Consider the following 21,669-nt stretch of genomic DNA (forward strand, 5'->3'; position numbering starts at 1 on the left):
TATGAGGTTTCCTAATAAAACATTTTGCCCGCTTTGATTTGGGATTTTGCAATTCTGGAAGTCACAACAGAACATGAATGTGGAAGAAGAGGCTCGATGGGTGTTTGGCCTAAATGTGTGTGTGTGTGTGTATGTGTGTTTGCCCTAAATGTATGTGTATGTCTGTGTACCATATGCATGCATGGCTCTCACAAAGGCTAGAATAGAGTACCAGATCCTCTGGAACTGGAATTACAGATTCTGTTAGCCACTATGTGAGTTCTAGGGACTAAATTCCTCTTCAGCAAATACTCTTATCTACTAAGCTATCTCTCCAGTCTCCTTGCCTGCCACCCCTCATGCCAGCCTGTTATATTTTTGTATACAATATTTGCAAGAACATTGAGGAAACTCCAGGCCATTTTCTCTAGTGATACTTCCCCCTACCCGCTGAGGAACATGAAGTAAATAAATAAAAATTACTGTGTGAGAATGGGGAAATACTTAGAACAATAACAATACCTTTTAATTAAGAATGCTGTATGTATAGAGTTATTTCTTTGATTCTCAAAACATCCTGCAGTAAGTATAATTACTCCTTTATAAGTTCATTGTAGACAGATTAAACATTTTAGTAATGGCACACAGCAGACATTTTAATGTAGGTCTCTTTGGCATTATCTATAGGATACAGAAGAATAAGGAATCTATTTCATGTTGCTAGTATAAAAAATTGGCAGACCTTTTGTGAAAGCCTTTTGAGACAGTATTTCCCAGGTATGTATGTATGTATGTATGTATATATATATATATATATATATATATATATATATATATATATAGTGTAAAAATGCATTTCCCATTGTAACGCCTTTTAGATAAATCACACAAGTGCAAATTATATTTCTTTTAAAATACCAAACTTACTACTAATTATGTGAGAGACTCTTAAATATATTTTGTGTTTGTGACCATTCTTTTATTTTTTTAATGAATGAGACAATTTATTAACCCAGCATCCTTTGTTCTAATGTTTCTTGTTGGCAGTTGCCACCTGTCCTGCAATCCTGTCCAGATCTCTCTGTTCCTGAGGTGTTAGCTTTCGGCCCCCATCTTGGTCCTTTTCCACCATTTTCAGCCCCTCCAGGGCTTGGAGGTCCCAGCCGGCAACACTCTTTTTTTTTTTTAATTTTTAATATTTTTTATTACACATTTTCCTCAATTACATTTCCAATGCTATCCCAAAAGTCCCCCATACCCCGCCACTTCACTACCCACCCATTCCCATTCTTTTGGCCCTGGCATTCCCCTATATTGGGGCGGGCCACACTCTTAGAGCCTCTGCTGAAGTGGCTGGGCCTGACACTGTTTCTCTGCCTTCCTCTGTAGATCTTGGCGGAGGTACAGGTGCCATGCTGTGGAAGCAGCTCATGTGTAGAACCAGTTCTCATCATATGGGGCAAGCTCTTATGTTTGGCCAGCTTGACTGTGTCCACCCATACGGGGACTTTCAGCTTCCTGGACTTTTTGAGGAAGGCTGCCAGAGCTCTGACGAACTGCTGCTGGTTAATGTCTTTCACAGTAGCTCCAGGCATCCTGAAGCCTCCGCACTGCCAGCCAGGGGAAAGGAGTGACCATTGTTCTTATGGCTGGTAATTACCCTAATTTTCAGCATGAAAGAACCCAAGTTCATTTCTATCACAGCCTTTACAACTTCAAGTCATGCCATGTCATACCAGGTTAGTTTCATGTCACATGGTCCCTTCCCATTTTTATACTACATCCTATGGACTGCCACATCCTATGGGCTCATTATCTTAGTATTCAGTGATGGCTTTAAATGCACATGAGGTGTCCTAATGGAACATTTTGCCTACTTTATTGGGATTTTGCAGTTGTGGAAGTCTCATAGAACAGGCAAGTGGAAAAAGAGGCTCAGTGGTCAGGTGCTGCCATCTGTTGTCAATGTGCTCTATCTGCATTTGTTGCTTTGTCTTTGCTGGCATTTCGACTTGGATGTTTTGTATTGTGACACTTTCACATGGCTTTAAAAAGACTGTTGGGTTGGGACATATTTCCAACTCATAAATCATGCTTGTGTGATTTAAAATAAAATAATGTAACTAAAACTAGTCTGTCTTTAATTTGTCATTGTTGTTTTGAGACAGGGTCTTGCTATGTATATCTCTGGCTGGCCGGGATCTTGTTTATAGACCAGGGTGGCCTAAAATTTCTAACAATCATCCTGTCTCTGCCTCTCAACTGCTGAGTTTCAGACATTCAGCTTGACAATCTTGTTTTGTTCATATTGAGTTTTACCACTAAAGACAGAGTGAAGACTGAGGAAACCAGCGAAAGTGGGAAGATTCTGGTGTGTCCTTTGGTAGTTGGTTGGTATCTGTGAAGTCAGTGAATGGTGTAGATTTCTCTAGTGCACCACCAATCATAGCGACACTGGAAACGATGAAAAGCCTGCCTTGCACAGGCTAGTGAGACTATTGGGTTTTAAAGTCTACTCTGTTCCAAGCTTTATACGAAGCATTCTGTGTTCCCATTGATTTCCTGTAGCCCTGCCAGGAGTAGGAAAAGAGATTAGGTTCTCTGAGTAGTTTTAAGCAGTTGTATGATGGGTTAAGAAATGTCAGGAAAGTATTGCCATTTTCTTTTAACAATGTGGGGAAGCCTCAGAACATTGTACTTATTTTATAGTCATGATATTTGTTAACTAAAATTGTTATGATTTGTAAATTTGAGAAATTCATACAAAAGAAGTAAATTTGAGTGTTTTGGGGTGACTTATTAAGCCACATTCTTCCTCTGTTTCTTTTAATATAAATGGGGAAACTCCTTGTCTTATTCTAAAAGTGTGAGAATTTTGGTGGAGTGACTTAGGATTAGCTCAGTCACCTGCCTTTCTTTTCTCATGTGCAGCTATGGATTCCATTGCCACTTAGGGGTCTGCAAGTGTCTGCTATAGTGCTTTGTGGTCGCCATATGAAACACCTTAGCAGGTAAGCCCTAAGCTGGAACCTGCTTAGACTGAAATCTCAGATGCTAGCTTGGGAGATGGCTCAGCAAATAAAATGCTTGGTGTCCAAGAATGAAGGCCTCAGTGGGGACCCTTAACACCCTCATAAAAGAAGTCATATGTGGTGGTGCGCACCTATGCTCTCAGTGCTTTGAGACAGACAGGAGGCTTCTGGGGTCTTGCTGGTCAGCCCATCCGGTTGAATCAATGAGATCCAGTGTCAGTGGGAGACCTTGCTTCTAAAACTAAATTGTAGAATTATAAAAGTCACTTACGGTCACCCTCTGGCCTTTTCTTTATATGAACATGTGTGCTTTCACACACACACATGCACACACAAATTTTGTAAAAAAACAAAACAAAACAAAATTCAAATTCTATGGACTGCAGGAGGAATGCTGTAACTGTAGATGGCTTTGAGGGTTAAGATAATTCACTATTTACCTAGGAAATTCTAAAAGCAGTTGCTTTTCAAACACCTTTGATACATGCAACAGAGCACATCTAAATAGATTTTTATACCATCTAAGGCATAGACATATTTCTTAATCCACATTAGTCTTTAAAATTTAAATAATATATTTTCAACATAGAAATGTTTATTTAGCAATATTCTGTCTTGTTTATTAAGCTCAGGATAATTTAAGGTTTAAACATTGTTTTCTTCTGTTCTACAATTAAAGGGTCTCAGATGCTCTATTTTGTACGGTGTATACAGACTTAAAGCATGACAAAAGTTTTCAGTTCCCATTTCTTTATACTGTTAAGACTAACTTTCAGTTAGGCTTTAAGCCCACACTCTTCATTTACCGTCCCCCACTGCTCATTATCTAAGACCATTATCTATCAATGGCTATCAGCATTTACCGGTCATTGACTTTTTCTCTTTATTCACTGTCAACTTACTGTTTACTTCCCGGGTTGTCAGTCTTCACAGACCAAACACAAACTCCCGCTCATTAACCTCCTTCGCTATGTTTCTAATAGGTTACTTCTATAAGACCGTCCCCGAAGAGGTACATTTCTAAATACATTTTCTTTCCTTTGTACTTCAATTTTTAGACTACACGAATGCATGGATAGAACTACTTATGAGACTTGCTTTGTAGCCCAGGTTCACTATTCTTCTGCCTCAGCCTCTTACATGCTGGAACTGTGGGTACCACTATTCCCAGCTGTCTTCATTTTATGAGAGAAAACAAGACAAAACAAAAAGAAAAATGAGGTGTATTTTTTCTGTTTTACTTAAACACCTGCATTCAGCATGTTTCAGAATAAACTATTTTGAAAGAACTGTGTATGCATTAAAAATATCCTTAAAGTATTTTTTAATACTAAGAAGTCTATGTGTTTTTTATTTTTGTAAATCTTTCTGTAAGTTTATGGTCAGATTATGAGCCAGATCAGGCCTGATATAGTAAGTCAATTTCTTTTCTGGACGTAAACTTTCTATGGATAGTAGTGAAGAGGTTATTCAGAATATTATCTCTGAGCTTCCTTCTCATGCAGATATCCCGTGACACTAATTAAAATACATCAAAATGTCAGAAACAAGAGTTAAGTCCTCATTTAACACATCAGGAGCACTCACTTAAAAAGCAATTTCTACAGAGTTCTTCATGGTCCCTTTGGTGAGAATTGCTCCAAAAATAAAATTTTAGAGTAGAGGCCAATTATTTTTGATCTTTGATTTTTAATAGATCAGTAAAAGTCAATATTCATTTGTGTTTCCTGTAGTTTTTTTCCTTTTTTTTTTTTTTTCAACAATGGCAATACTGACATTCTGGACTGTAATTTTTTTTTCCCATGAGTGACATTTATCCCTATAGGGTGTTTAGCTGGATTATCTTTGCCTATTACCCACTAGAAGCCAATAACACTGTCCCTTCCCCTATAGTTTCATGAGAACCAGTAATGTTTTACTTTGCAGGCTGTCCCAGGAACGGCTTGTATGCTATTGCTCTTGATTCTGGTCATAACTTAAGGACAACTTGCACACTGTGCCCAAAGCCCTTGAAATCTTGCGAACAAAGAAAGAGGAACTCTTTGCAGCAGGAATCCACTTAAGTGGCACCTACCTTGATTTCTACACAGAGCAGCAACATCTATAAAGGAAAAGTGATGGTACCTACATCAGGTATCTGAATAGGACCTGGGAGAAGCTACAGCTGCTGGAAGCTCAAACCACTGTTGCCAATGAGAATTCTGCCAATGTCAGGCTCATCTCGTCTCTAGGAATGAATTTCAGTGAGCTTTATTGAAATATACTGCCTGCCACTAGAGCCATTCCTACTGCTGGTAGCTTCATTCCTAGGCCCTTTATTAACCTTATTCAAGCAACTTTCCAGGTCACATGTCTTCTAGTAGTGACAGGTCCGAAGATGGACCAGCAACCCCTCACAGAGGCATCTTTTGTACATAGATCCTTCTCTGCAATGTGAACATGGCCATTTCATGCAGCCAAAGAGCTCCCTCAGCTGCAGTGTTGCGGTGAGTGATGGCTTGAGACGTTCCGTGATGCACAGCATCATCTCCTGTAAGCACTCGTGAGAAGTCATACCCAATGCAGGTGAGAAGGAAAGGGAAGGGATTGCTGAAAAGGCAGTGGTTAAGGAGAACGGCCAGGGTGTAGGGTCTGTGGCAGCTCCTGAAATTTCTGTGACTCATCCCGAGGTGTAAGACAGATCTGAAAATATGTAGGTGGCTGCTGGGCCTGTCCAGGAAAACTGGAGTGCTAAGGCACTGACTGGGCTTGGGGACTGGCTACTGCTCAGGCCACTAGGTGACTTGGAACAACCTAGCCTTAAAATAAAAATACTTTCTGTGGAGGAGAGTAAAAATAATAAGTCAGGAAGGAATCTGATGTAAGAAGCTGAACCAAAACCTAGTCCAAGCCCATTTCAAATCTGGAGATGATTAGTTCCCTGAGACTGTGTCGAAAAGATTAAAACCTAGATTTTGGTCTGCATATTGAATAGAGCTGTTGGGCAAATCATTGTGTTTCCGTGCTTGAGAAATACATCACATTCCTTTATCAGCATTTCCTTCCTCCACCCCTCAGGAAACCTGGTAAAAACATCAGACATGCTCGGAATGAAGCACATGCCTTATTCTTGATCTTAGGCACTCAAGAAACCTGAGCCATGTATGGCTAGTCCTTGGTCAGAATGCAGAAGCTCCAGATGTTAGTAGAAAGGAGCTGAGCAGCAGTGGACTTCCTGTGGCTATTTCTTTTTTCTTTTTGACAGGGTCTTCCTATATAAAATAGACTTGCCTAGAACTCAAAATTCTCCTGTCTCAATCTCCTGAGTTGAGATTACGGTGCTCCACCATACCAGGTCTATAGCGACTTCCTAGCACAATAAATACTGAAAGAAGCCTTCGATCTCCAGATTAGATACTACAAAATATGAAAGTAACTTAAATTCATCTGTTTAGCAACGTCCAGATGCACATAAAATGTGCAGTGAGCATTTCTCTTGCCTTTTCAAAGCCTAAGCATAGAAAAGGGCTAGAAAAATGTTTAACTTTGTGATATAACTAAAGCTGACTTCCCTGCCTTCTTGCTATTTTTTTGTTCTTAAAATTTTATTACATTTTGCTCTATGTGTGTGTGTGTGTGTGTGTGTGTGTGTGAGAGAGAGAGAGAGAGAGAGAGAGAGAGAGAGAGAGAGAGAGAGAGAGAGAGGAGGGAAAGAGGGGGGAAGGGAGGGCACTTGCAGGTCAGAGGATAGCTTTTGAAAATCAGTTCTTGCCTATGGGTCTCAGGTATTGAACTCAGATCATCAGGGTTGCAGGCAGCTGCCTTTACCCAAAGAGCCACCTTGATTGCCCTTTTCTATTTTCTTCCAGATTATTAAAATCAGTTATACACTTTTTGCTTTTAAAACTTAAAAAGTAACTATTATTAGACAAAAGCAATAAGATATTTAAAGGCATAATATTGATGAAAAATATTTTATCATTCTTCGACTCAGGTAGAATACAACCTAGCAAATAGAAAAACAAATCAGAAAGACACATAATACTGGTACCCTGAAAGTCAAATCAGTGGTTATTAAGTCAACGAAACTGGCCTCAAATGGCAATCATGTCATCTGAGTTCAGGGGTCTCTGGAGGAGCTTTTCTACAGCAAAGGCTTGCTCCGGAGCACTCGTAGAGGCTTGGCAGCATAACAGACCTCAGTTCTCTGTTAAACACTCCCAGAGGCCCCAGCTCCGATACCCTGTGTAGGACACAAGGCTACGACAGACAACCAGACAGACAACCACCCTGGATAAAATGATCCTCTACACTTACGTCTTTACAAGATTTCACAACCAGCAAATCTCTGTGAAGAAAATAAAGAGCCTTTGTGCCATTGTTGTGCGAAGTCAAATAGAGTCAACTAAGTGTTTTGTTTTTAATAGACTTAATATTTTTGAATAAGAAAGATATTTTCCCAAAGCATTATGTTTGGGTGAATTAAGAGGGAGATAAACTAGGCTCCTTATCTGTGGTTCTAAACATTTCTCATTGCATCCCATTGTTTCATCTAGCAATAAAATGTCACCGAAATGGTAACAAATATCGAACCTGCCTATTTCCCCTTAATAATTAATGTGAGAAGAAAACACCTGCTAGCTTAGGTCCTGCAAAAATGGTTTTAATATAGGGTCACAGAAAATGCAAAGGTTTTATGGCCCACTATAAATCAGCTCTTTGTCTTTTTCCACTAATTCCTTAGTGTCACATTTAACAAAACTGAGGAAACTACAGATAATAGAAGTGTTTGCAGTTTAGACTTGCAAGCCATAAATAACACAGGGTTTTGTTCACCTAGAGATATTAAGGCAGCTTATCAATGTTTACGCCCTTCCTCTTTGTAATGATTGCTAACCCAGACAAATGGAACAAATGGAGTTACCCCCAACCCCCTGCCTTCTCACAAGGACAAGCACACATTCAAAAGATTGTGTTATCAGACTCCGTGGTATAAAAAGTAAGGTGTCACCTGAGCAGTTGCTTGCTACTTGCAAACCTCTGTGTTGGACAATGCACCTGCTTTGGGCTTTTCTTTTGGGGCTCTCTCTTACCAATGGCCTCAGTGCAAACTGTCCAGGACGATGCAGCTGTGATTCTATGCAGTCTGTACAATGCTACAGGCTCCTGGAACTTCCATCAGGCATTCCTTCCACCACCAAGAGACTCTACATTAGCCACAGCAGAATCCAGCACCTTCAGGTAATCATGTCATTTTCTATCAGAGTTGCTACAGTTTTTTTTTTTTTTTGGGGGGGAGAAGGATGTGGGATAAGTATGGGGGTTTTAACTTGAATCATTCTAACTGAAAAGTGTTAATTCTCAAGTTAAGCTTTTGTACTACCTGCTTGCTGGGCATCAGTGGGATGCTCTGTGCCTCTGAATATGTCTTTTTGAGAACTAGCCACATACACCTTGCCCTGAAAGCCAGGATTTTGATTCAATTTTTATTCAACAATTGAGAAACTAAGCTGTGACAAAGTACTCAAGGAGTATAAGCTCTTTCTTAAGGAGCACAATTGCCCTACTTGGAACACAAGTCATACCAAACAAAAAGCTTTTATTTTACCCCATAGGTAATAGAACAGTGTCATAAGAGGATAAGGTGAACTGGTAGAGGTGACTCATTCATACACATCCACATCCATTCAGGTACCTGATCTTTGTGGAAACCTAGATGGAGATGTGTTGTTTTAGATTTGTCAAACTGTTACTGGCAGATCTCAGAACTTGAGATATGCCTTGAACTACAACATCAGTTATCTTGCTTCCATATCCAGAGGACACTCGAAACAGTACTATAGATTCTTCTGATGTTTACAAGTTAAAAGAAATTTACTTTTGATTGCTGGTGCTTTGGAAGGAAGCAGGAGGCAAAGGTCCCCTCTGGTTAGATACACAACCATCTTAAACAAGCTACTAGCAAATCTCTGTGTCTCATTTTTAATAGCCTTGATGATGTGTGAAGGCTGCAATGGATAAGTCCTCTTCTAGATAGAAAGGCCTGTGGCAGTTCTGTTTTCCCTTCAGTTTTCACTGCTATTGGCTCAGAGGTCCAAGCCCCAAGATAAGGAACTAGCTCTCTGAAAACTTGGGAGCTAGCCTCTCTCTGAGTGGGTTTATGTTAAGCTATCTCCCCTCCAAATAGAGGTGCCCATGCACTTTCATTTGGTTAAGAGTTTTTCACTGGAGTGTCTTCGTTTAACATAAATGGCATGGTGTTACTATTGAGGTTCAACAAGTACAATCATGCCCTGTGTTTGTTTTCCTCTTCTACTCTAATGGTACCTAATACCAGAAAACAAATCTGACCTTGCCTGTTTGGTCTTAGCATTTAAACAAGACAGCTGGGTAAATGGGAGACACTTAAATATTTGTGCTGGGACCTAAGCTGCCTGCAGACTCTGGTAATAATCCTATCCTGCCACTTTGTTGTGAATTGATGATTTGTCAAATTCCGTTATTGAATGAGTCAATTTGTCACCTGTTTGGGGCTTATTGAACAGTAGTATTGCCATTTCCATGACTTTAACTCTGTCATTTGTCTCTTAAAAGGGCAGGTCATGTCAGAAAGATTGGTGAAAGAGGTTGTTTTGTTGAAGAAACAAAAACCTCCAAGGGTCCATATTTCACTTGTATACAGTGGACACAATGCATATTCTATAGTGAATACAAGGTCTATTCTACTTTTTTAGTTTAGACTTAACAGAACTAGTGCCCATATGTAAAGAAAACTATCTTTGAGTAAATCTTCAGATTATCAGTAACACAAATTTTATATGATCTAATTATAAACACTAATATATAAGTAGCACTTTAGTGGATTTATGACTTGTTCTTAAAATTTAACTGTATAGGATTATGTCATTGAATGTCATGTTTGAGATTCAGGATAAAAGTCTAAAACATCTGCTTCTGCCTTTAGGATAAAAGGATTTTAAAATCAGATTTGCCTGTAAAAATTCTTACTTCTCTGAGAGTCGTATTTTTGGTCCTTCTTCTTTTCCCTTCCCCCCCTCAACACTCTGTGCCTGGCCTCTTCCTTACCAGCTCATTGTCTTCTCCTCCATCCTAAGTCCTGGATCTTCTTGGGTGTCTTTGGTCTTTACATGGATGTCAAGTCTAGTGTCCCAGTCTCATGCCTTCTTGTTCTCAAAAACGCATCTCTCTTCAATTCCACTTTACCTCAGCCATCTTAGTTATATCACTTGGGTCTATGAAAATCATGTCTCGTACCTCCAGTTACCACTGTGTCCTTCTCCACTCAGAAAACCTTGACCACTTCTCCATTTGGCTGCCTCTCTTTTTAACTTGTGAAGACATGCAGTCCTAAGTTTACAAAGCCTGTTCTCCCAGATACTTAGTTGATTTCCTGTTTCCCCTCTTTCTCTACCCCTTCCATCTCTATCCCACATTTGATCATCTAAACACCCTTCCAGAAAAGCCTCAGTGTTAAAGGAGAGTGCTAATTCTCCTCTGTTTCTCCTATACCTATACAAGTGGGTGCTGCTGTAGAGGGTCACACAACTGGATGGTTTGGAGCTGCCCTGAAGATGAGGTCTCCAGCGTCATCTGCATCTTGCTCATCCCTTTCTCCTTTCTGCTCAGGTTCCCTGCCTTCATTCAGTCGTCTACAAGTCTAGTGCAGTTTTGCATTTGCTAGTCATTCTACTACCTCATTCTCAACAGATGGCTGGCCTTCCATTGTGCTGACAGATCACAACAAAACTCTTGTCTTCATTCCTAATCAGTGGTACTAACACTGGATCCTTCTCACCTCTCCCCAGGCTTCACTTTGGTGTTCTCCACCCCCACATCAGCAGGAGTCATTCCTCCATAGCTCTTTGTTCTAAGCCACACACGTGTGCTACAATAGCAAAGTTCCCATATTTCTGCCCCTCTTCTCCCTATGACCCCTGTGATTTTTCTAAACTCTGTCTGCATCAACTTTCACCTCTTCTGTATTGTTGAATTCACTGATGTCTGACTCCTTCCCATTCCATATAACTAAAATTCTAAATCCTGGTTGCACACTTCCAGTTTCCAGAAATTTGTGTTCCCTTGCTTTCAGTGAAGCCACACAGGGTTGCACACACACACACACACACACACACACACAAACACTCATGACTCTCCATTTTATCCTTTATTCATTTATTTTTCTCCACTGTTCTTCCTTCCCTTCATCCCTTTCGGAGTTTCTCAGTAAGTCTTAAACAACATTCTTAAGTGACCTCAATGTATGTCAGTAATGACTGCTCTCCTACCCAAATTTTTAATACAGCACTCCCCTCATATTTCATATTTAGTCAGTTGCCATTAGGTTTCTTCACTTATGTGCAAAGAAGGATCTCAAAACCATATGCTTCAAACTGAATTCAGCCTTCCTTCCTATACTTACAGTCTTCTGTGATTGGCTTCTTTCAATTAACATAACATCCTCAAGGTTCATCCCTACTGTAGCCTATGTCAGAATTTCCTTCCTTTAAAAGGCTATCTGGATTTTAATATGTATGTGTGTATATATATATATATACACACATACATACACACACATACATACATTGTAAAATATATATATCATATATACATGATATATATGTATATCATATATAAAATATATGTATACATATGGTGGGTTGTTATTCACTGTAGTCATTGGACAGTTGTATTGTTTCATTATTTTGTCTATTGTGAGCACAGAAGTTTTTATATGGTCCTAGATTGTCCCCCTTTTCTTTGATATCTATATAGGAATACTTTTTTCTTGAAATGGAGACTCTACCAGCATTTTGAGGAGCTGTTGTCCTATCTTCCACAGTGGATACACGATTTTGTATTCCTGTAGCAAATTTGATGCTTTCAAATTCTCTATATCCTCATCAACATTCTCTCTCTCTCTCTCTCTCTCTCTCTCTCTCTCTCTCTCTCTCTCTCTCTCTCTCTCTCTCTCTCTCTCTCCCTCCTCCCTCCCTCCCTCCCTCCTCCCCTCCCTCCCTCCCTCCCTCCCTCCCTCCCTCCCCACCCACCGCCCTCTCTCCCTTCCTGTCACCCTGTCTCCCTGTCTCCCTTGTCTCTCTTGTAGCTATCTTTTTTTGTTTTTTTTTTGAGACAGGGTTTCTCTGTGTAGCCCTGGCCGTCCTGGAACTCACTTTGTAGACCAAGCTGGCCTCGAACTCAGAAACCCGCCTGCCTCTGCCTCCCAAGTGCTGGGATTAAAGGTGTGTGCCACCAACACCCGGCTCTTGTAGCTATCTTAATAGGTTTTGGGCAGTATCTCACTGCAGTTTTAATTTGTGCTTCCCCATTGGTTAATGACATTGAACTTTTTTGTTGTCTTTTCTTTTTCCATTTGCTTGCTGGTCATTTGTATATTGTTTTTGGAAAGGCATAAATGCAGATGCTTTGTTTATTTTTAATTAGGGCTATTTGTATCCTAATTATCACATTGTAAGCATTCTTTAGATATGCCAAATACAGAGATAATATTAGAGATATTACTTGTAAATGTTTTCTCCCAGTATGTGGGATTATTATTATTATTATTATTATTATTATTATTATTTTGGTAGCATCCTTTCAACACACAGAAATGTTTAGCTTTAAATGAGTCTGGTTTCTTTCGTGTGTGTGTGTGTGTGTGTGTGTGTGTGTTTGTGATTCATTTGTGCCTCCAGCCTCATATCTAAGATGGATTACCTAAATCAAGGTCATGAGTATTTATGCCTATAAGTTTCTCTGGTAGTTTAAAGTTGTGGCTTTTAGATTTTGGTCTAAAATCTGTATCCAGTTAATTTTTACATGTGGTATGAGAAAGGAGCCCTTTGTACTCTTTTAATTCCTCATCTTTTTCTATCACTAATCAGTAACTCATAGATACTTTTAAGCTACATTAAAGTACTTGATTGTACTGAATGAAAGCCAGGAAAAGCATGTGATGCCAAAGTACCATGTGGACCCTGCCAGGGCACCAGGTTCACTCCTGTTAGCAGGGTGAAGATTCTCAGTTCTTTGTGTCCACATCCGCAAAACAGAGCTAAATTCACCTCACTATTGCCAGTCAATACAAGTCTATGAGCCCAAATGATGGATTCTCTTCTATGGCAGGGGTGAAATGTGAATACACTTGTGGTAGTAAATTTAAATTATTCTTACATACATTAGTGCATATGTGTGTGTGCCTGCGTGCGCACGTGCGTGTGTGTCTGTGTGTAAGTAAGAGAAGTTATATTGATTCTTTTTAAATTTTATTTTATTTTTAATTTATTGTTTACACTCCATATTCCATTCCCCATACACCCTCCTTCTTCTCCACATCCCACACCTCTTCCCCACCCCATCTCTACATGGATTCTCCCACCCCCAACCCAACCTGACCTCTAAACTCCCTGGGGCCTCCAGTCTCTTGAGGGTTAGGTGCATCATTTCTGAATGAACACAGACCTGGAAAGTCCTCTACTGTATGTGTGTTGGGGCTTCATATCAGCTGGTATATGCTGTCTGTTTGGTGGTCCCGTGTTTAAGAGATCCTGGGGGTCCAGATTAATTGAGACATCTGGTCGTCCTACAAGATCACCCTTCTCCTCAGCTTCTTTCAGCCTTCTTAATTAAAAATCAGGGGTCAGCAGCTTCTGCCCATTGGTTGGGTGCAAATATATGCATCTCTTTCAGCTGCTTGTTGGGTCTTTCGGAGAGCAGTCATGATAGGTCCCTTTTTGTGAGCTCTCCATAGCCTCAGTAATAGGGTCAGGCCTTGGGACCACCCTGTGAGCTGGATCCCACTTTGGACCTGTCACTGGACCTTCTTTTCCTCAGGCTCCTCTCCATCTCCATCCCTGCAGTTCTTTCAGACAGGAACAATTATGGGTCAGAGATGTGACTGTGGGATTTTTATTATCTTTCCATATTTCCCCAAAGCTTGAAGAGAGTTTATAGAGACTGAATGTTCCTTTCCTAATCAGAGAGGAATATCACAATTACATTAGAAACTAATTGCTGTTGCTTCATACAGGTTAGAAGTCATCTCTTTCTGGAGGTGGCTGTTTTGTCATTGTCATCTCTTGGACCTATAAAGAGTCCGAGAGTTGTGTGTGGGTCCCTGATGTTTGGACCCCAGCCTGCCCCAGACAGAAACAAGAAGCACTTGCTTTGTTTTATTAAGAAACCTGAAGGAGCTGCCCACCATGCCTATGTTAACTCTAGGCCAAATGCATCTTTTTCCACCTGTGTGAGCACATCCTTGCTGAGGTCATGGACAGGGGAAATCCGGTCTGGCAGATTCAGTTTTCCCACTGTCAGCTCAGCAAACCCATCCCCAGTGTTCAAAATCAGTGAACGTCTTCTTTACTGTGGGTATCAGTGGATTTCTACATTCCATCCTTAAATGTATGTCACAGCCATAAGGTTCATAGAAATATATACTTGAGTGAGAAACATGTGCTGGTTACTGTCCTACTTGCTGGCAACATATGGTGGGGCAGGCAATTTTATTTTGAGACAGGGATTCTCTATGTAGCTCTGGCTGTCCTAGAACTCACTTTGTTGACCAGCCTGGCCTCAAATGCACAGAGATCCACCTGCATCTGCCTTCCTAGTGCTGGGATTAAAGACATACACCACCATCACCTAGAAATTTCAATTTCTTTTTATCTATCTATCTATCTATCTATCTATCTATCTATCTATCTATCTAGATATCTATCTATCATATGTAAGTACACTGTAGCTGTCTTCAGACATCCCAGAAGAGGGCATCAGATCTCATTATGGGTGGTTGTGAGCCACCATGTGGTTGCTGGGATTTGAACTCTGGACCTTCGGAAGGGCAGTCAGGTGCTCTTACCCACTGAGCCATCTCACCAGCCCGAAATTTCAATTTCTTAAGCCTTGGCTTTCCTCACTGAAGAGTCAGTCAGTAATCATACTTTGTAGAAAAAAAATTAAGCAGTAAATTTTTAGAAAATTGTGACTATTTTAATTAATAGACATCAAAACCAATCCATGCTGACTCTGGCAAAAAGAGTAAGAAAGTATTTCCCATGCTTAATAGAAATATTAAGATTCTTGCTACTAGATTCAGCTAGGACCAGGCAGAATCTCTCTGTTATGTAGGCCACTCTCTGCACTCCATATGTAGAAGTGAAAACAAATTGAAACCTGACAATGTGCTTTGTCTCCTTCCCAAATGAATCACTTATCTGGATCTATGCCATCTTTTAGACAAGCCTTACAGAGTTATCAGGGTTTGTGGCCATTCTGGATAAGTGAAAGTTTTAGTGACATCAGGTTCTTCTTTTGGGGATTCTTGACTTCTTTAACAAGTCAAGAAGTGAAGGTCGGTGTCTATTTCCAACTCTGTATAAAAGGTAAATACATAGGATAGGCCATTTCAGAATGTCACATACAAATGGAATGGACTGCTTCCCTTTTGGTGGAGGGGGAGACTGAAATTCATTACTGAAATGGGAGATCTGGACAAGATCATCTATATAGTATCCATTTTTTTTTAAAAAAAGGGTATGGTTATGTGTCCAGGTCTTGAGTTCTTTTTGAAATACAGGCCAGTCATGAAAAAAAAAAAAAAAAGTGATGTAGCCAAGGAAGGGCAGGCTTTTGAAGCCATAGACCCTGGTGAACTTTCACTTTCTACTTCCCAGTTGTCTCACATTGTTACCAACATTAGCAATCCCAAATTTGAAGTGTTGTTGGGAGGCTCTTGGGAATACTTAAGGAAGTGTGTGGTAGTTGTAAATATGGAGGAAATGCAATGAAAATTATGCTGTGAGGATTAGGATTAATTAATGTAGCTGATGAATCAATGAGAAAGTACTAAATATCAGCAGCGATACGTACCTCAGTGCCAATGTGTACTGTGAGGACACACGTATGCATTTGTCTCTTTGGGAATCTTTCCTCATTTGTACAATGTAAATTGGGGATAGAAAATCGGCTTATTTTCCAAATTCTGGCATAACTGAAACTGTCTCAAGTAATATCCCTATGCCTGAAGAATCTGTGACATTCAAGTTTTCACTTTTCATGTTTTTCCTTTTGTAATCTTAGTTTTTAGGGTTAGAAACTTTTCACAGTATGGTGAGACATTTGTAGATTGTTTAATGTCTGGCTATTGTAGTGCAACAGAAGAACACTCTAGGGTATGGAGCATTGTGCAATTTGTAAGCCCTTCTACCTAGACAAGAATTTTCTTAGGACAGAACAAAATGTGGTAAGAGTTGACTAATATCATATATCTGCCAGTAGTGTGTGTAAGAGTAGTGTTATGTCCTGCACTGATGGAGGCTGCATGAGTCAGGTTTCTCACGTCCTAAATTGGGAGGCAGATGTGAAGGGGAATCCTCAAAGAGTTGGGGAGAGAGAAGATAGAGGTGGTGATGATCTAAATATATTATAAACATGAATGGAATTACCGGAGAAGCTTAAAAATTATCTAGACTTGATTTTTAAAGTATTATTCCAAAAGGTAACTTTATAAAGAATCTGAAGGGAAGTCTGAAATATCATTAGTATAGTAATGATAATGTGTATGGGTTTGTTTGTTTTATAGAATTGTAATTTATTTCTCTCTTTTCTTATTCACTCCATCCTCTTTGTCATCATCTCATCTCTGTTATTGTTGTTGCTATTTTGTAGCTATCTAACTTCACTGGACTGTTGGCTCTGGAAGATTTTATTCTGCTGGCCAGTGGAACAGAGTCTATTGAAAATGACACCTTCAAAACTCTGAGTACACTAAAGACCCTAGAACTTTGGAAAAATAAATTGAGACAAGTCCCCAGTGCTCTCCCAGCCAACCTTGAGGTGTTAAAATTAAATGATAATGCCATATGTGCTCTACGTGGATCAGAGTTTGAAGGACTGAAGAACTTGAAAGTCCTTGAACTTAAAAACAACTTGATCTCGTCCCTGTCTCCCAGCATGCTCTCCCCACTTGCCAGTTTGCGGAGTTTGATGGTGGATGGTAACAACATAGAGTCTGTGGTTGGACCTCTGAGCCTTCCGCATCTCAAGTACATGAGCATGGAGAACAACCAACTCCACCTTATACCAGGGAATGTCTTCACTTCCCTACAGAATTTGCAGTTCCTCAGTTTCAGTGGTAATTTTCTGACTAAAATTCCCATAAATCTACCCAAATCCTTGCTATCTTTAAAGATGGAGAGAAACCAGCTCAAAGTGGTCAGGTTTCGAGATATGAGACACTTGGAGAACCTGTCCCATCTTTACCTGTCAGAGAACTTCCTGTCTTCCATTGATGGGGCACAGCTGCTGACCAATTTAACAACTCTGGAGGTTTCCCAAAACCAGCTTCAAATGTTGCCTCCCAGGCTACCATCGAGGTTACAGAAGCTTGATTGTAGCAGTAACTTCATTCAGAGAGTGACAGCACCAGAATTCCAGGACCTCCGAGACCTGAAACATCTGTTTCTAGACAACAATGTTGTCAGCTTGTTCGAGGCTGGGGCCCTTCAGAGGTGTTCTCAGCTGTCCAACCTGGCCCTGGAGCAGAATCTGCTGTTGTCTATCCCTCTGAGGTGAGTGAGCACTGTCATTTACTGTAGATACCAGATGTATTTCCCAGGCTCTTGGACACATCTGCTGCTCATGTGGAATTGTCAATCAGAAAATAAAGCTAGGGGTTAGAGACAGAAGCTTCAAACAGTGGTTTAGAATTCGCAGCCTGCAAACCAAATCCATAGGGAATGTGTTTTGCTGATGAAACAATAATATCGACACTGACAAGCACAATATGAACACACTGTAAGAAGTGTGTTTTGATTTTTAAGTATGCAAAACCGACTGACTGGACATGGGTAGCCACTTAGCAAGGGCATGAAGAAACATCAATGAGGAATATTTGGCAAGATATTTTTGTTTTAAAAGGTATCAAAGTTGTACTTATATAGAAAAAAATTGACTATATAATGTAATTACTTATTAGGGAGCCTCATAGTCTCAGAGCTATGACCTATGGGCTTAGGCAGGCTCTGCCAATCCATCTATGTCTGTATGAGTGGGTGAGTCCATCAGCAGCCTTGGTCTTAACCTCTGTTTTCAGCTACATCTGATCTTTTTTCATCTTTTGTCCTCTCCCCTTCTGCCTGCCTCTTCCCTACCCTTTCCCCACTCTTTAACTCTTCCTTCCCCCTTCTATTTTCCTCTTTCTCTTCCTCTCCCCTCACCACTCACACTCTACAGTTTCCTTTTGCATATTCTTCCCTTTGTGCACAATACACTTTGACTGTTTCCCTAACTACTCACCTGCCCCCTTAACTACTCAACTGTCTCCTTAACTACTCAACTGTCCCCATAACTACTCAATCATCCCCTTAACTACTCAGTCATCCCCTTAACTACTCAACTGTTCCCTTAACTACTCACCTGTCCCCTTAACTACTCAACTGCCCCCTTAACTACTCAACTGCCCCCTTAACTACTCAACTGTATCCTCAACTACTCAATCATCCCCTTAACTACTCAGGCATCCCCTGAACTACTCAACTGTCCCCTTAACTACTCAATCATCCCCTTAACTACTCAATCACCCTCTTAACTACTCAACTGTTCCCTTAACTACTCCACTGTTCCCTTAACTACTCAATCATCCCCTTAACCACTCAATCATTTCCTTAACTACTCGTTATCTCATCATAAATTTACATCTGTGTCCATGTTTGTCTAGGGCACATGCCAAGGCTCCTGCCTGGAGGTCAGAGAACAACTTGTCAGAGTAAGATCTCTCCCTTCCATCATTTGAGTCCTGGGGATTGAATTCAAGTAGTCACCTTCACTGGCTGAGCCATCTTTCTGGCTCCCCATTATTCAACTTTTAAGAGATACCATGTTGTTTATTATATTTGTTTAAAACCTCATGGAATCTTTCCAGCACTTCCTCTTAACATAAAACAAAACAGAAGGCTTTTGGCATGTGCATTATCTTTATCAAGTTTATTATAATTAATACAGCTACTTCTGTCTTCCATACATTCTCATGGTTCCCACTTTACCTAATTCATTGTTAGTTACAGTGATAGTCAGGAAAGGAAGAATTATCTCTAACATGTACAGATTTTTTCCTAATTAGGAAGGAACTTTTCATTGAAAAGCATGACATGTATATGCAGTCCAAAACATCAAAAAGTGATCCCCCCCTCAACACACAAGGGAAACTGACATTTCAAATATAGACAGTGATTTGAGAAGTGAGCTTTTACTTACTCTTTCTCATCCATTTTCTATTTTGTTTTATAACCACCTTGTCTCAGCTTTGAGACTCCTGTGTTAGGGAGATTGCTGGCCATGCCATAGCTGCCCTTCTTCTTCTGTCTTTTGACTTTGAACATGTCTTTTGCTATACAAAATTTTTAACATTTATTTTATGAATATGGATGTTTTGCTGCATTTACTTCTATCTACACATCAGGAGTAGTCATATGATCCCATGAGGCCACAGTTATAGATGGTTGTGAGCTATCATATAGGTTCTGGGAATTAAATTCAGGACCACTGAGCCTTCTCTCTATCCCTATACAAAAATGTTTAAATTTATTGATTCATCAGTTTTTAATAGTTTCTAGATTTTTGAGTCATGGAAGCTTTTTTTTATAGAATTAGAATTTTCAATTTTTTGATAATACTTTATATCATATATTAGACAGTAGTGTTGTATTGCTTTTTGCATTTATAATTCAACATATTACAAACACTTGTAAATAAGTTTTTATTCATTTTTTTATATTATCTCCTAGTTTGGAGTCATGACATTATTTACATTTGTTTCATATGACTACATTGTTTCTAAAATGGGACCAACTACTGATTCCTCAACATTTTTTTTGTATACCTCTTGAAAAGGAACATTTTAAAGCTTAAAACCAAATCATTTTGTAATTTCATATATCAAACATACAGCTTGTTTTCTACCTTGAGAAGAGAAGGGGCTCTATAGAGAAGCAGCCGCTGAGCACTGCATACGAGGCTTTGAATGATGGCTCACGGTTGCAGCCTTCCCTTTCATGCTGTTTTTTTTTTTTTTTTAACTTTGTAGGCTCCCTAAGACCCTGGCCAGGCTGGACCTCAAGGGCAATGCCATCCAGGACATGGCTGAAAGGGAGCTCAGGGACCTCAAACAACTGCAGGTCCTCAACCTCAGGAACAACCGGATCTCGGCCTTAGACTTCAAGGCACTGGAGGGGCTGCCTCGGCTCAGGCATCTCTACCTGGATGGGAATCCCTGGAACTGCACTTGCAGTCTCCTACGAGCCAGGGAAGTCCTGAAGGCCAAGGGCACGGACGTGAAAGGGGGACAGTGCGCAGCCCCAGCAGAGCGACAGGGGGAGAGCTGGATGTCCTCCAAGAAGATCCTGAGGCAATGTGAGCATCACTTACAGCAGACTGAGAAAAGCAAAGAGACCAAGAAGAAACCCAAACCCGAAGACTCTTCCAGCATCAGATTCAACATGGATGACGACGATGACGATTATGAAATAGATTAGAGTTGAGCTTTGTTTCCAGTTTAGAAAATGATTTTTAATGTCCACTGTCTTAAGCACAAGTGTGCTATCATTTAAACATTGCAAACCTTCTTTGTAAGTTGTTCTTGCTATTTTTGAAAGAAAGAAAAATAAGGGTTAAGGATTAGTTAAAATCTGTGAGGAAACAAAAGTAGGCTTCTTTCCTGGTTTGAAACAAGTTGTGTTTTAGTCTGAAACTTAGGCAAATAACAATGTCAAATAAAATTATCATTTAAATCAACTTCCCACAAATAAGCGTATTTCATTTAACCAAATAATTGTTGACATTTTTGTACAAAGCTGTTCTTAATGGCATACATTACAAACTTCTATATCCAAAAAGAACAGACTGACCAGGTGTGAAACAACTTGCTAGAAAAATTTACGGTAACTCACAGAATCAAAGGAAAAGCTGGAAAGTCGATGAGAAAGAACAGTGTGCTTCCTTCCTAAACAATCGGCAGGGAAGGCTTCTGGTTCATGGCTTCCCCAGGCATCTGTGCAGTTATTTGGTGACCGCATATAATGGAGGCCTTGTTCACCTCATGCCCACCAGGAAGGAGACAGAGAGAAGGGAGCCAACTAACTTGATATGGCTTTAACTAAGCCCCTACCATCTAACTTCCTCTAACTAGTCGTTACAGCTTAGGCATTCCATCATTTCAACAGTAGCATGGGTGGGGGTGGATGGGGAGTTCAGGAACTATTTCTGGTTCAAAGATGGGAGCCAGGAATGAGAACGACTGGAGGGCCACACACAGAAGTATGCAATGGAGACGCCCTTGGCTCCTCCAGAACGCTGCTCTCTGGAGAATAAAGTGCCTTCTAGTACCTTTGAAGTCTGTGTTCCTCCCTTCAAGATTTCTACCCATGGTGGTGGTGGGGAGGGAAGACATTTGGCCTAGTTTGCCTTATCATATTCTTCCCAAAACCAAAAGAAAAGCGGGAGAGGAAGTGTAAATTAGCGCTGTTATCACAGATGTCGCTGCGCAGTGCTCTCAGTTATAACATTCAGTTTGTTTGAGTTAACCGCAGTCTCCACTGTGTGCCTTCCTTCTGGTTAACTGTTGCTTGTCTGCGTATAGGAGCACAGAGATCGCAGAATAGTA

The 21,669-nt window shown here is 40.2% G+C and overlaps 1 protein-coding gene and 1 pseudogene across 1 annotated transcript; one reads left to right on the plus strand and one right to left on the minus strand.

Moving 5' to 3' along the window:
* Window positions 1-1,006: 1,006 nt before the first annotated feature.
* On the minus strand, window positions 1,007-2,019 carry LOC110302657 (small ribosomal subunit protein eS19-like; annotated as a pseudogene).
* A 6,010-nt stretch (window positions 2,020-8,029) lies between these two features.
* Window positions 8,030-20,710, plus strand: LOC110304035 (nephrocan). The gene is made up of 3 exons (XM_021175290.2): window positions 8,030-8,231; window positions 16,680-17,581; window positions 20,095-20,710. The coding sequence occupies exons 1-3, from the start codon at window positions 8,043-8,045 to the stop codon at window positions 20,540-20,542; spliced, it is 1,539 nt and encodes a 512-aa protein (XP_021030949.1). The 5' UTR covers window positions 8,030-8,042; the 3' UTR covers window positions 20,543-20,710.
* Window positions 20,711-21,669: the final 959 nt, after the last annotated feature.

This window comes from Mus caroli, unplaced genomic scaffold, assembly GCF_978045245.1.
Source record: "Mus caroli unplaced genomic scaffold, Mus_caroli_1 scaffold_9, whole genome shotgun sequence".
Lineage (NCBI taxonomy): Eukaryota > Metazoa > Chordata > Mammalia > Rodentia > Muridae > Mus > Mus caroli.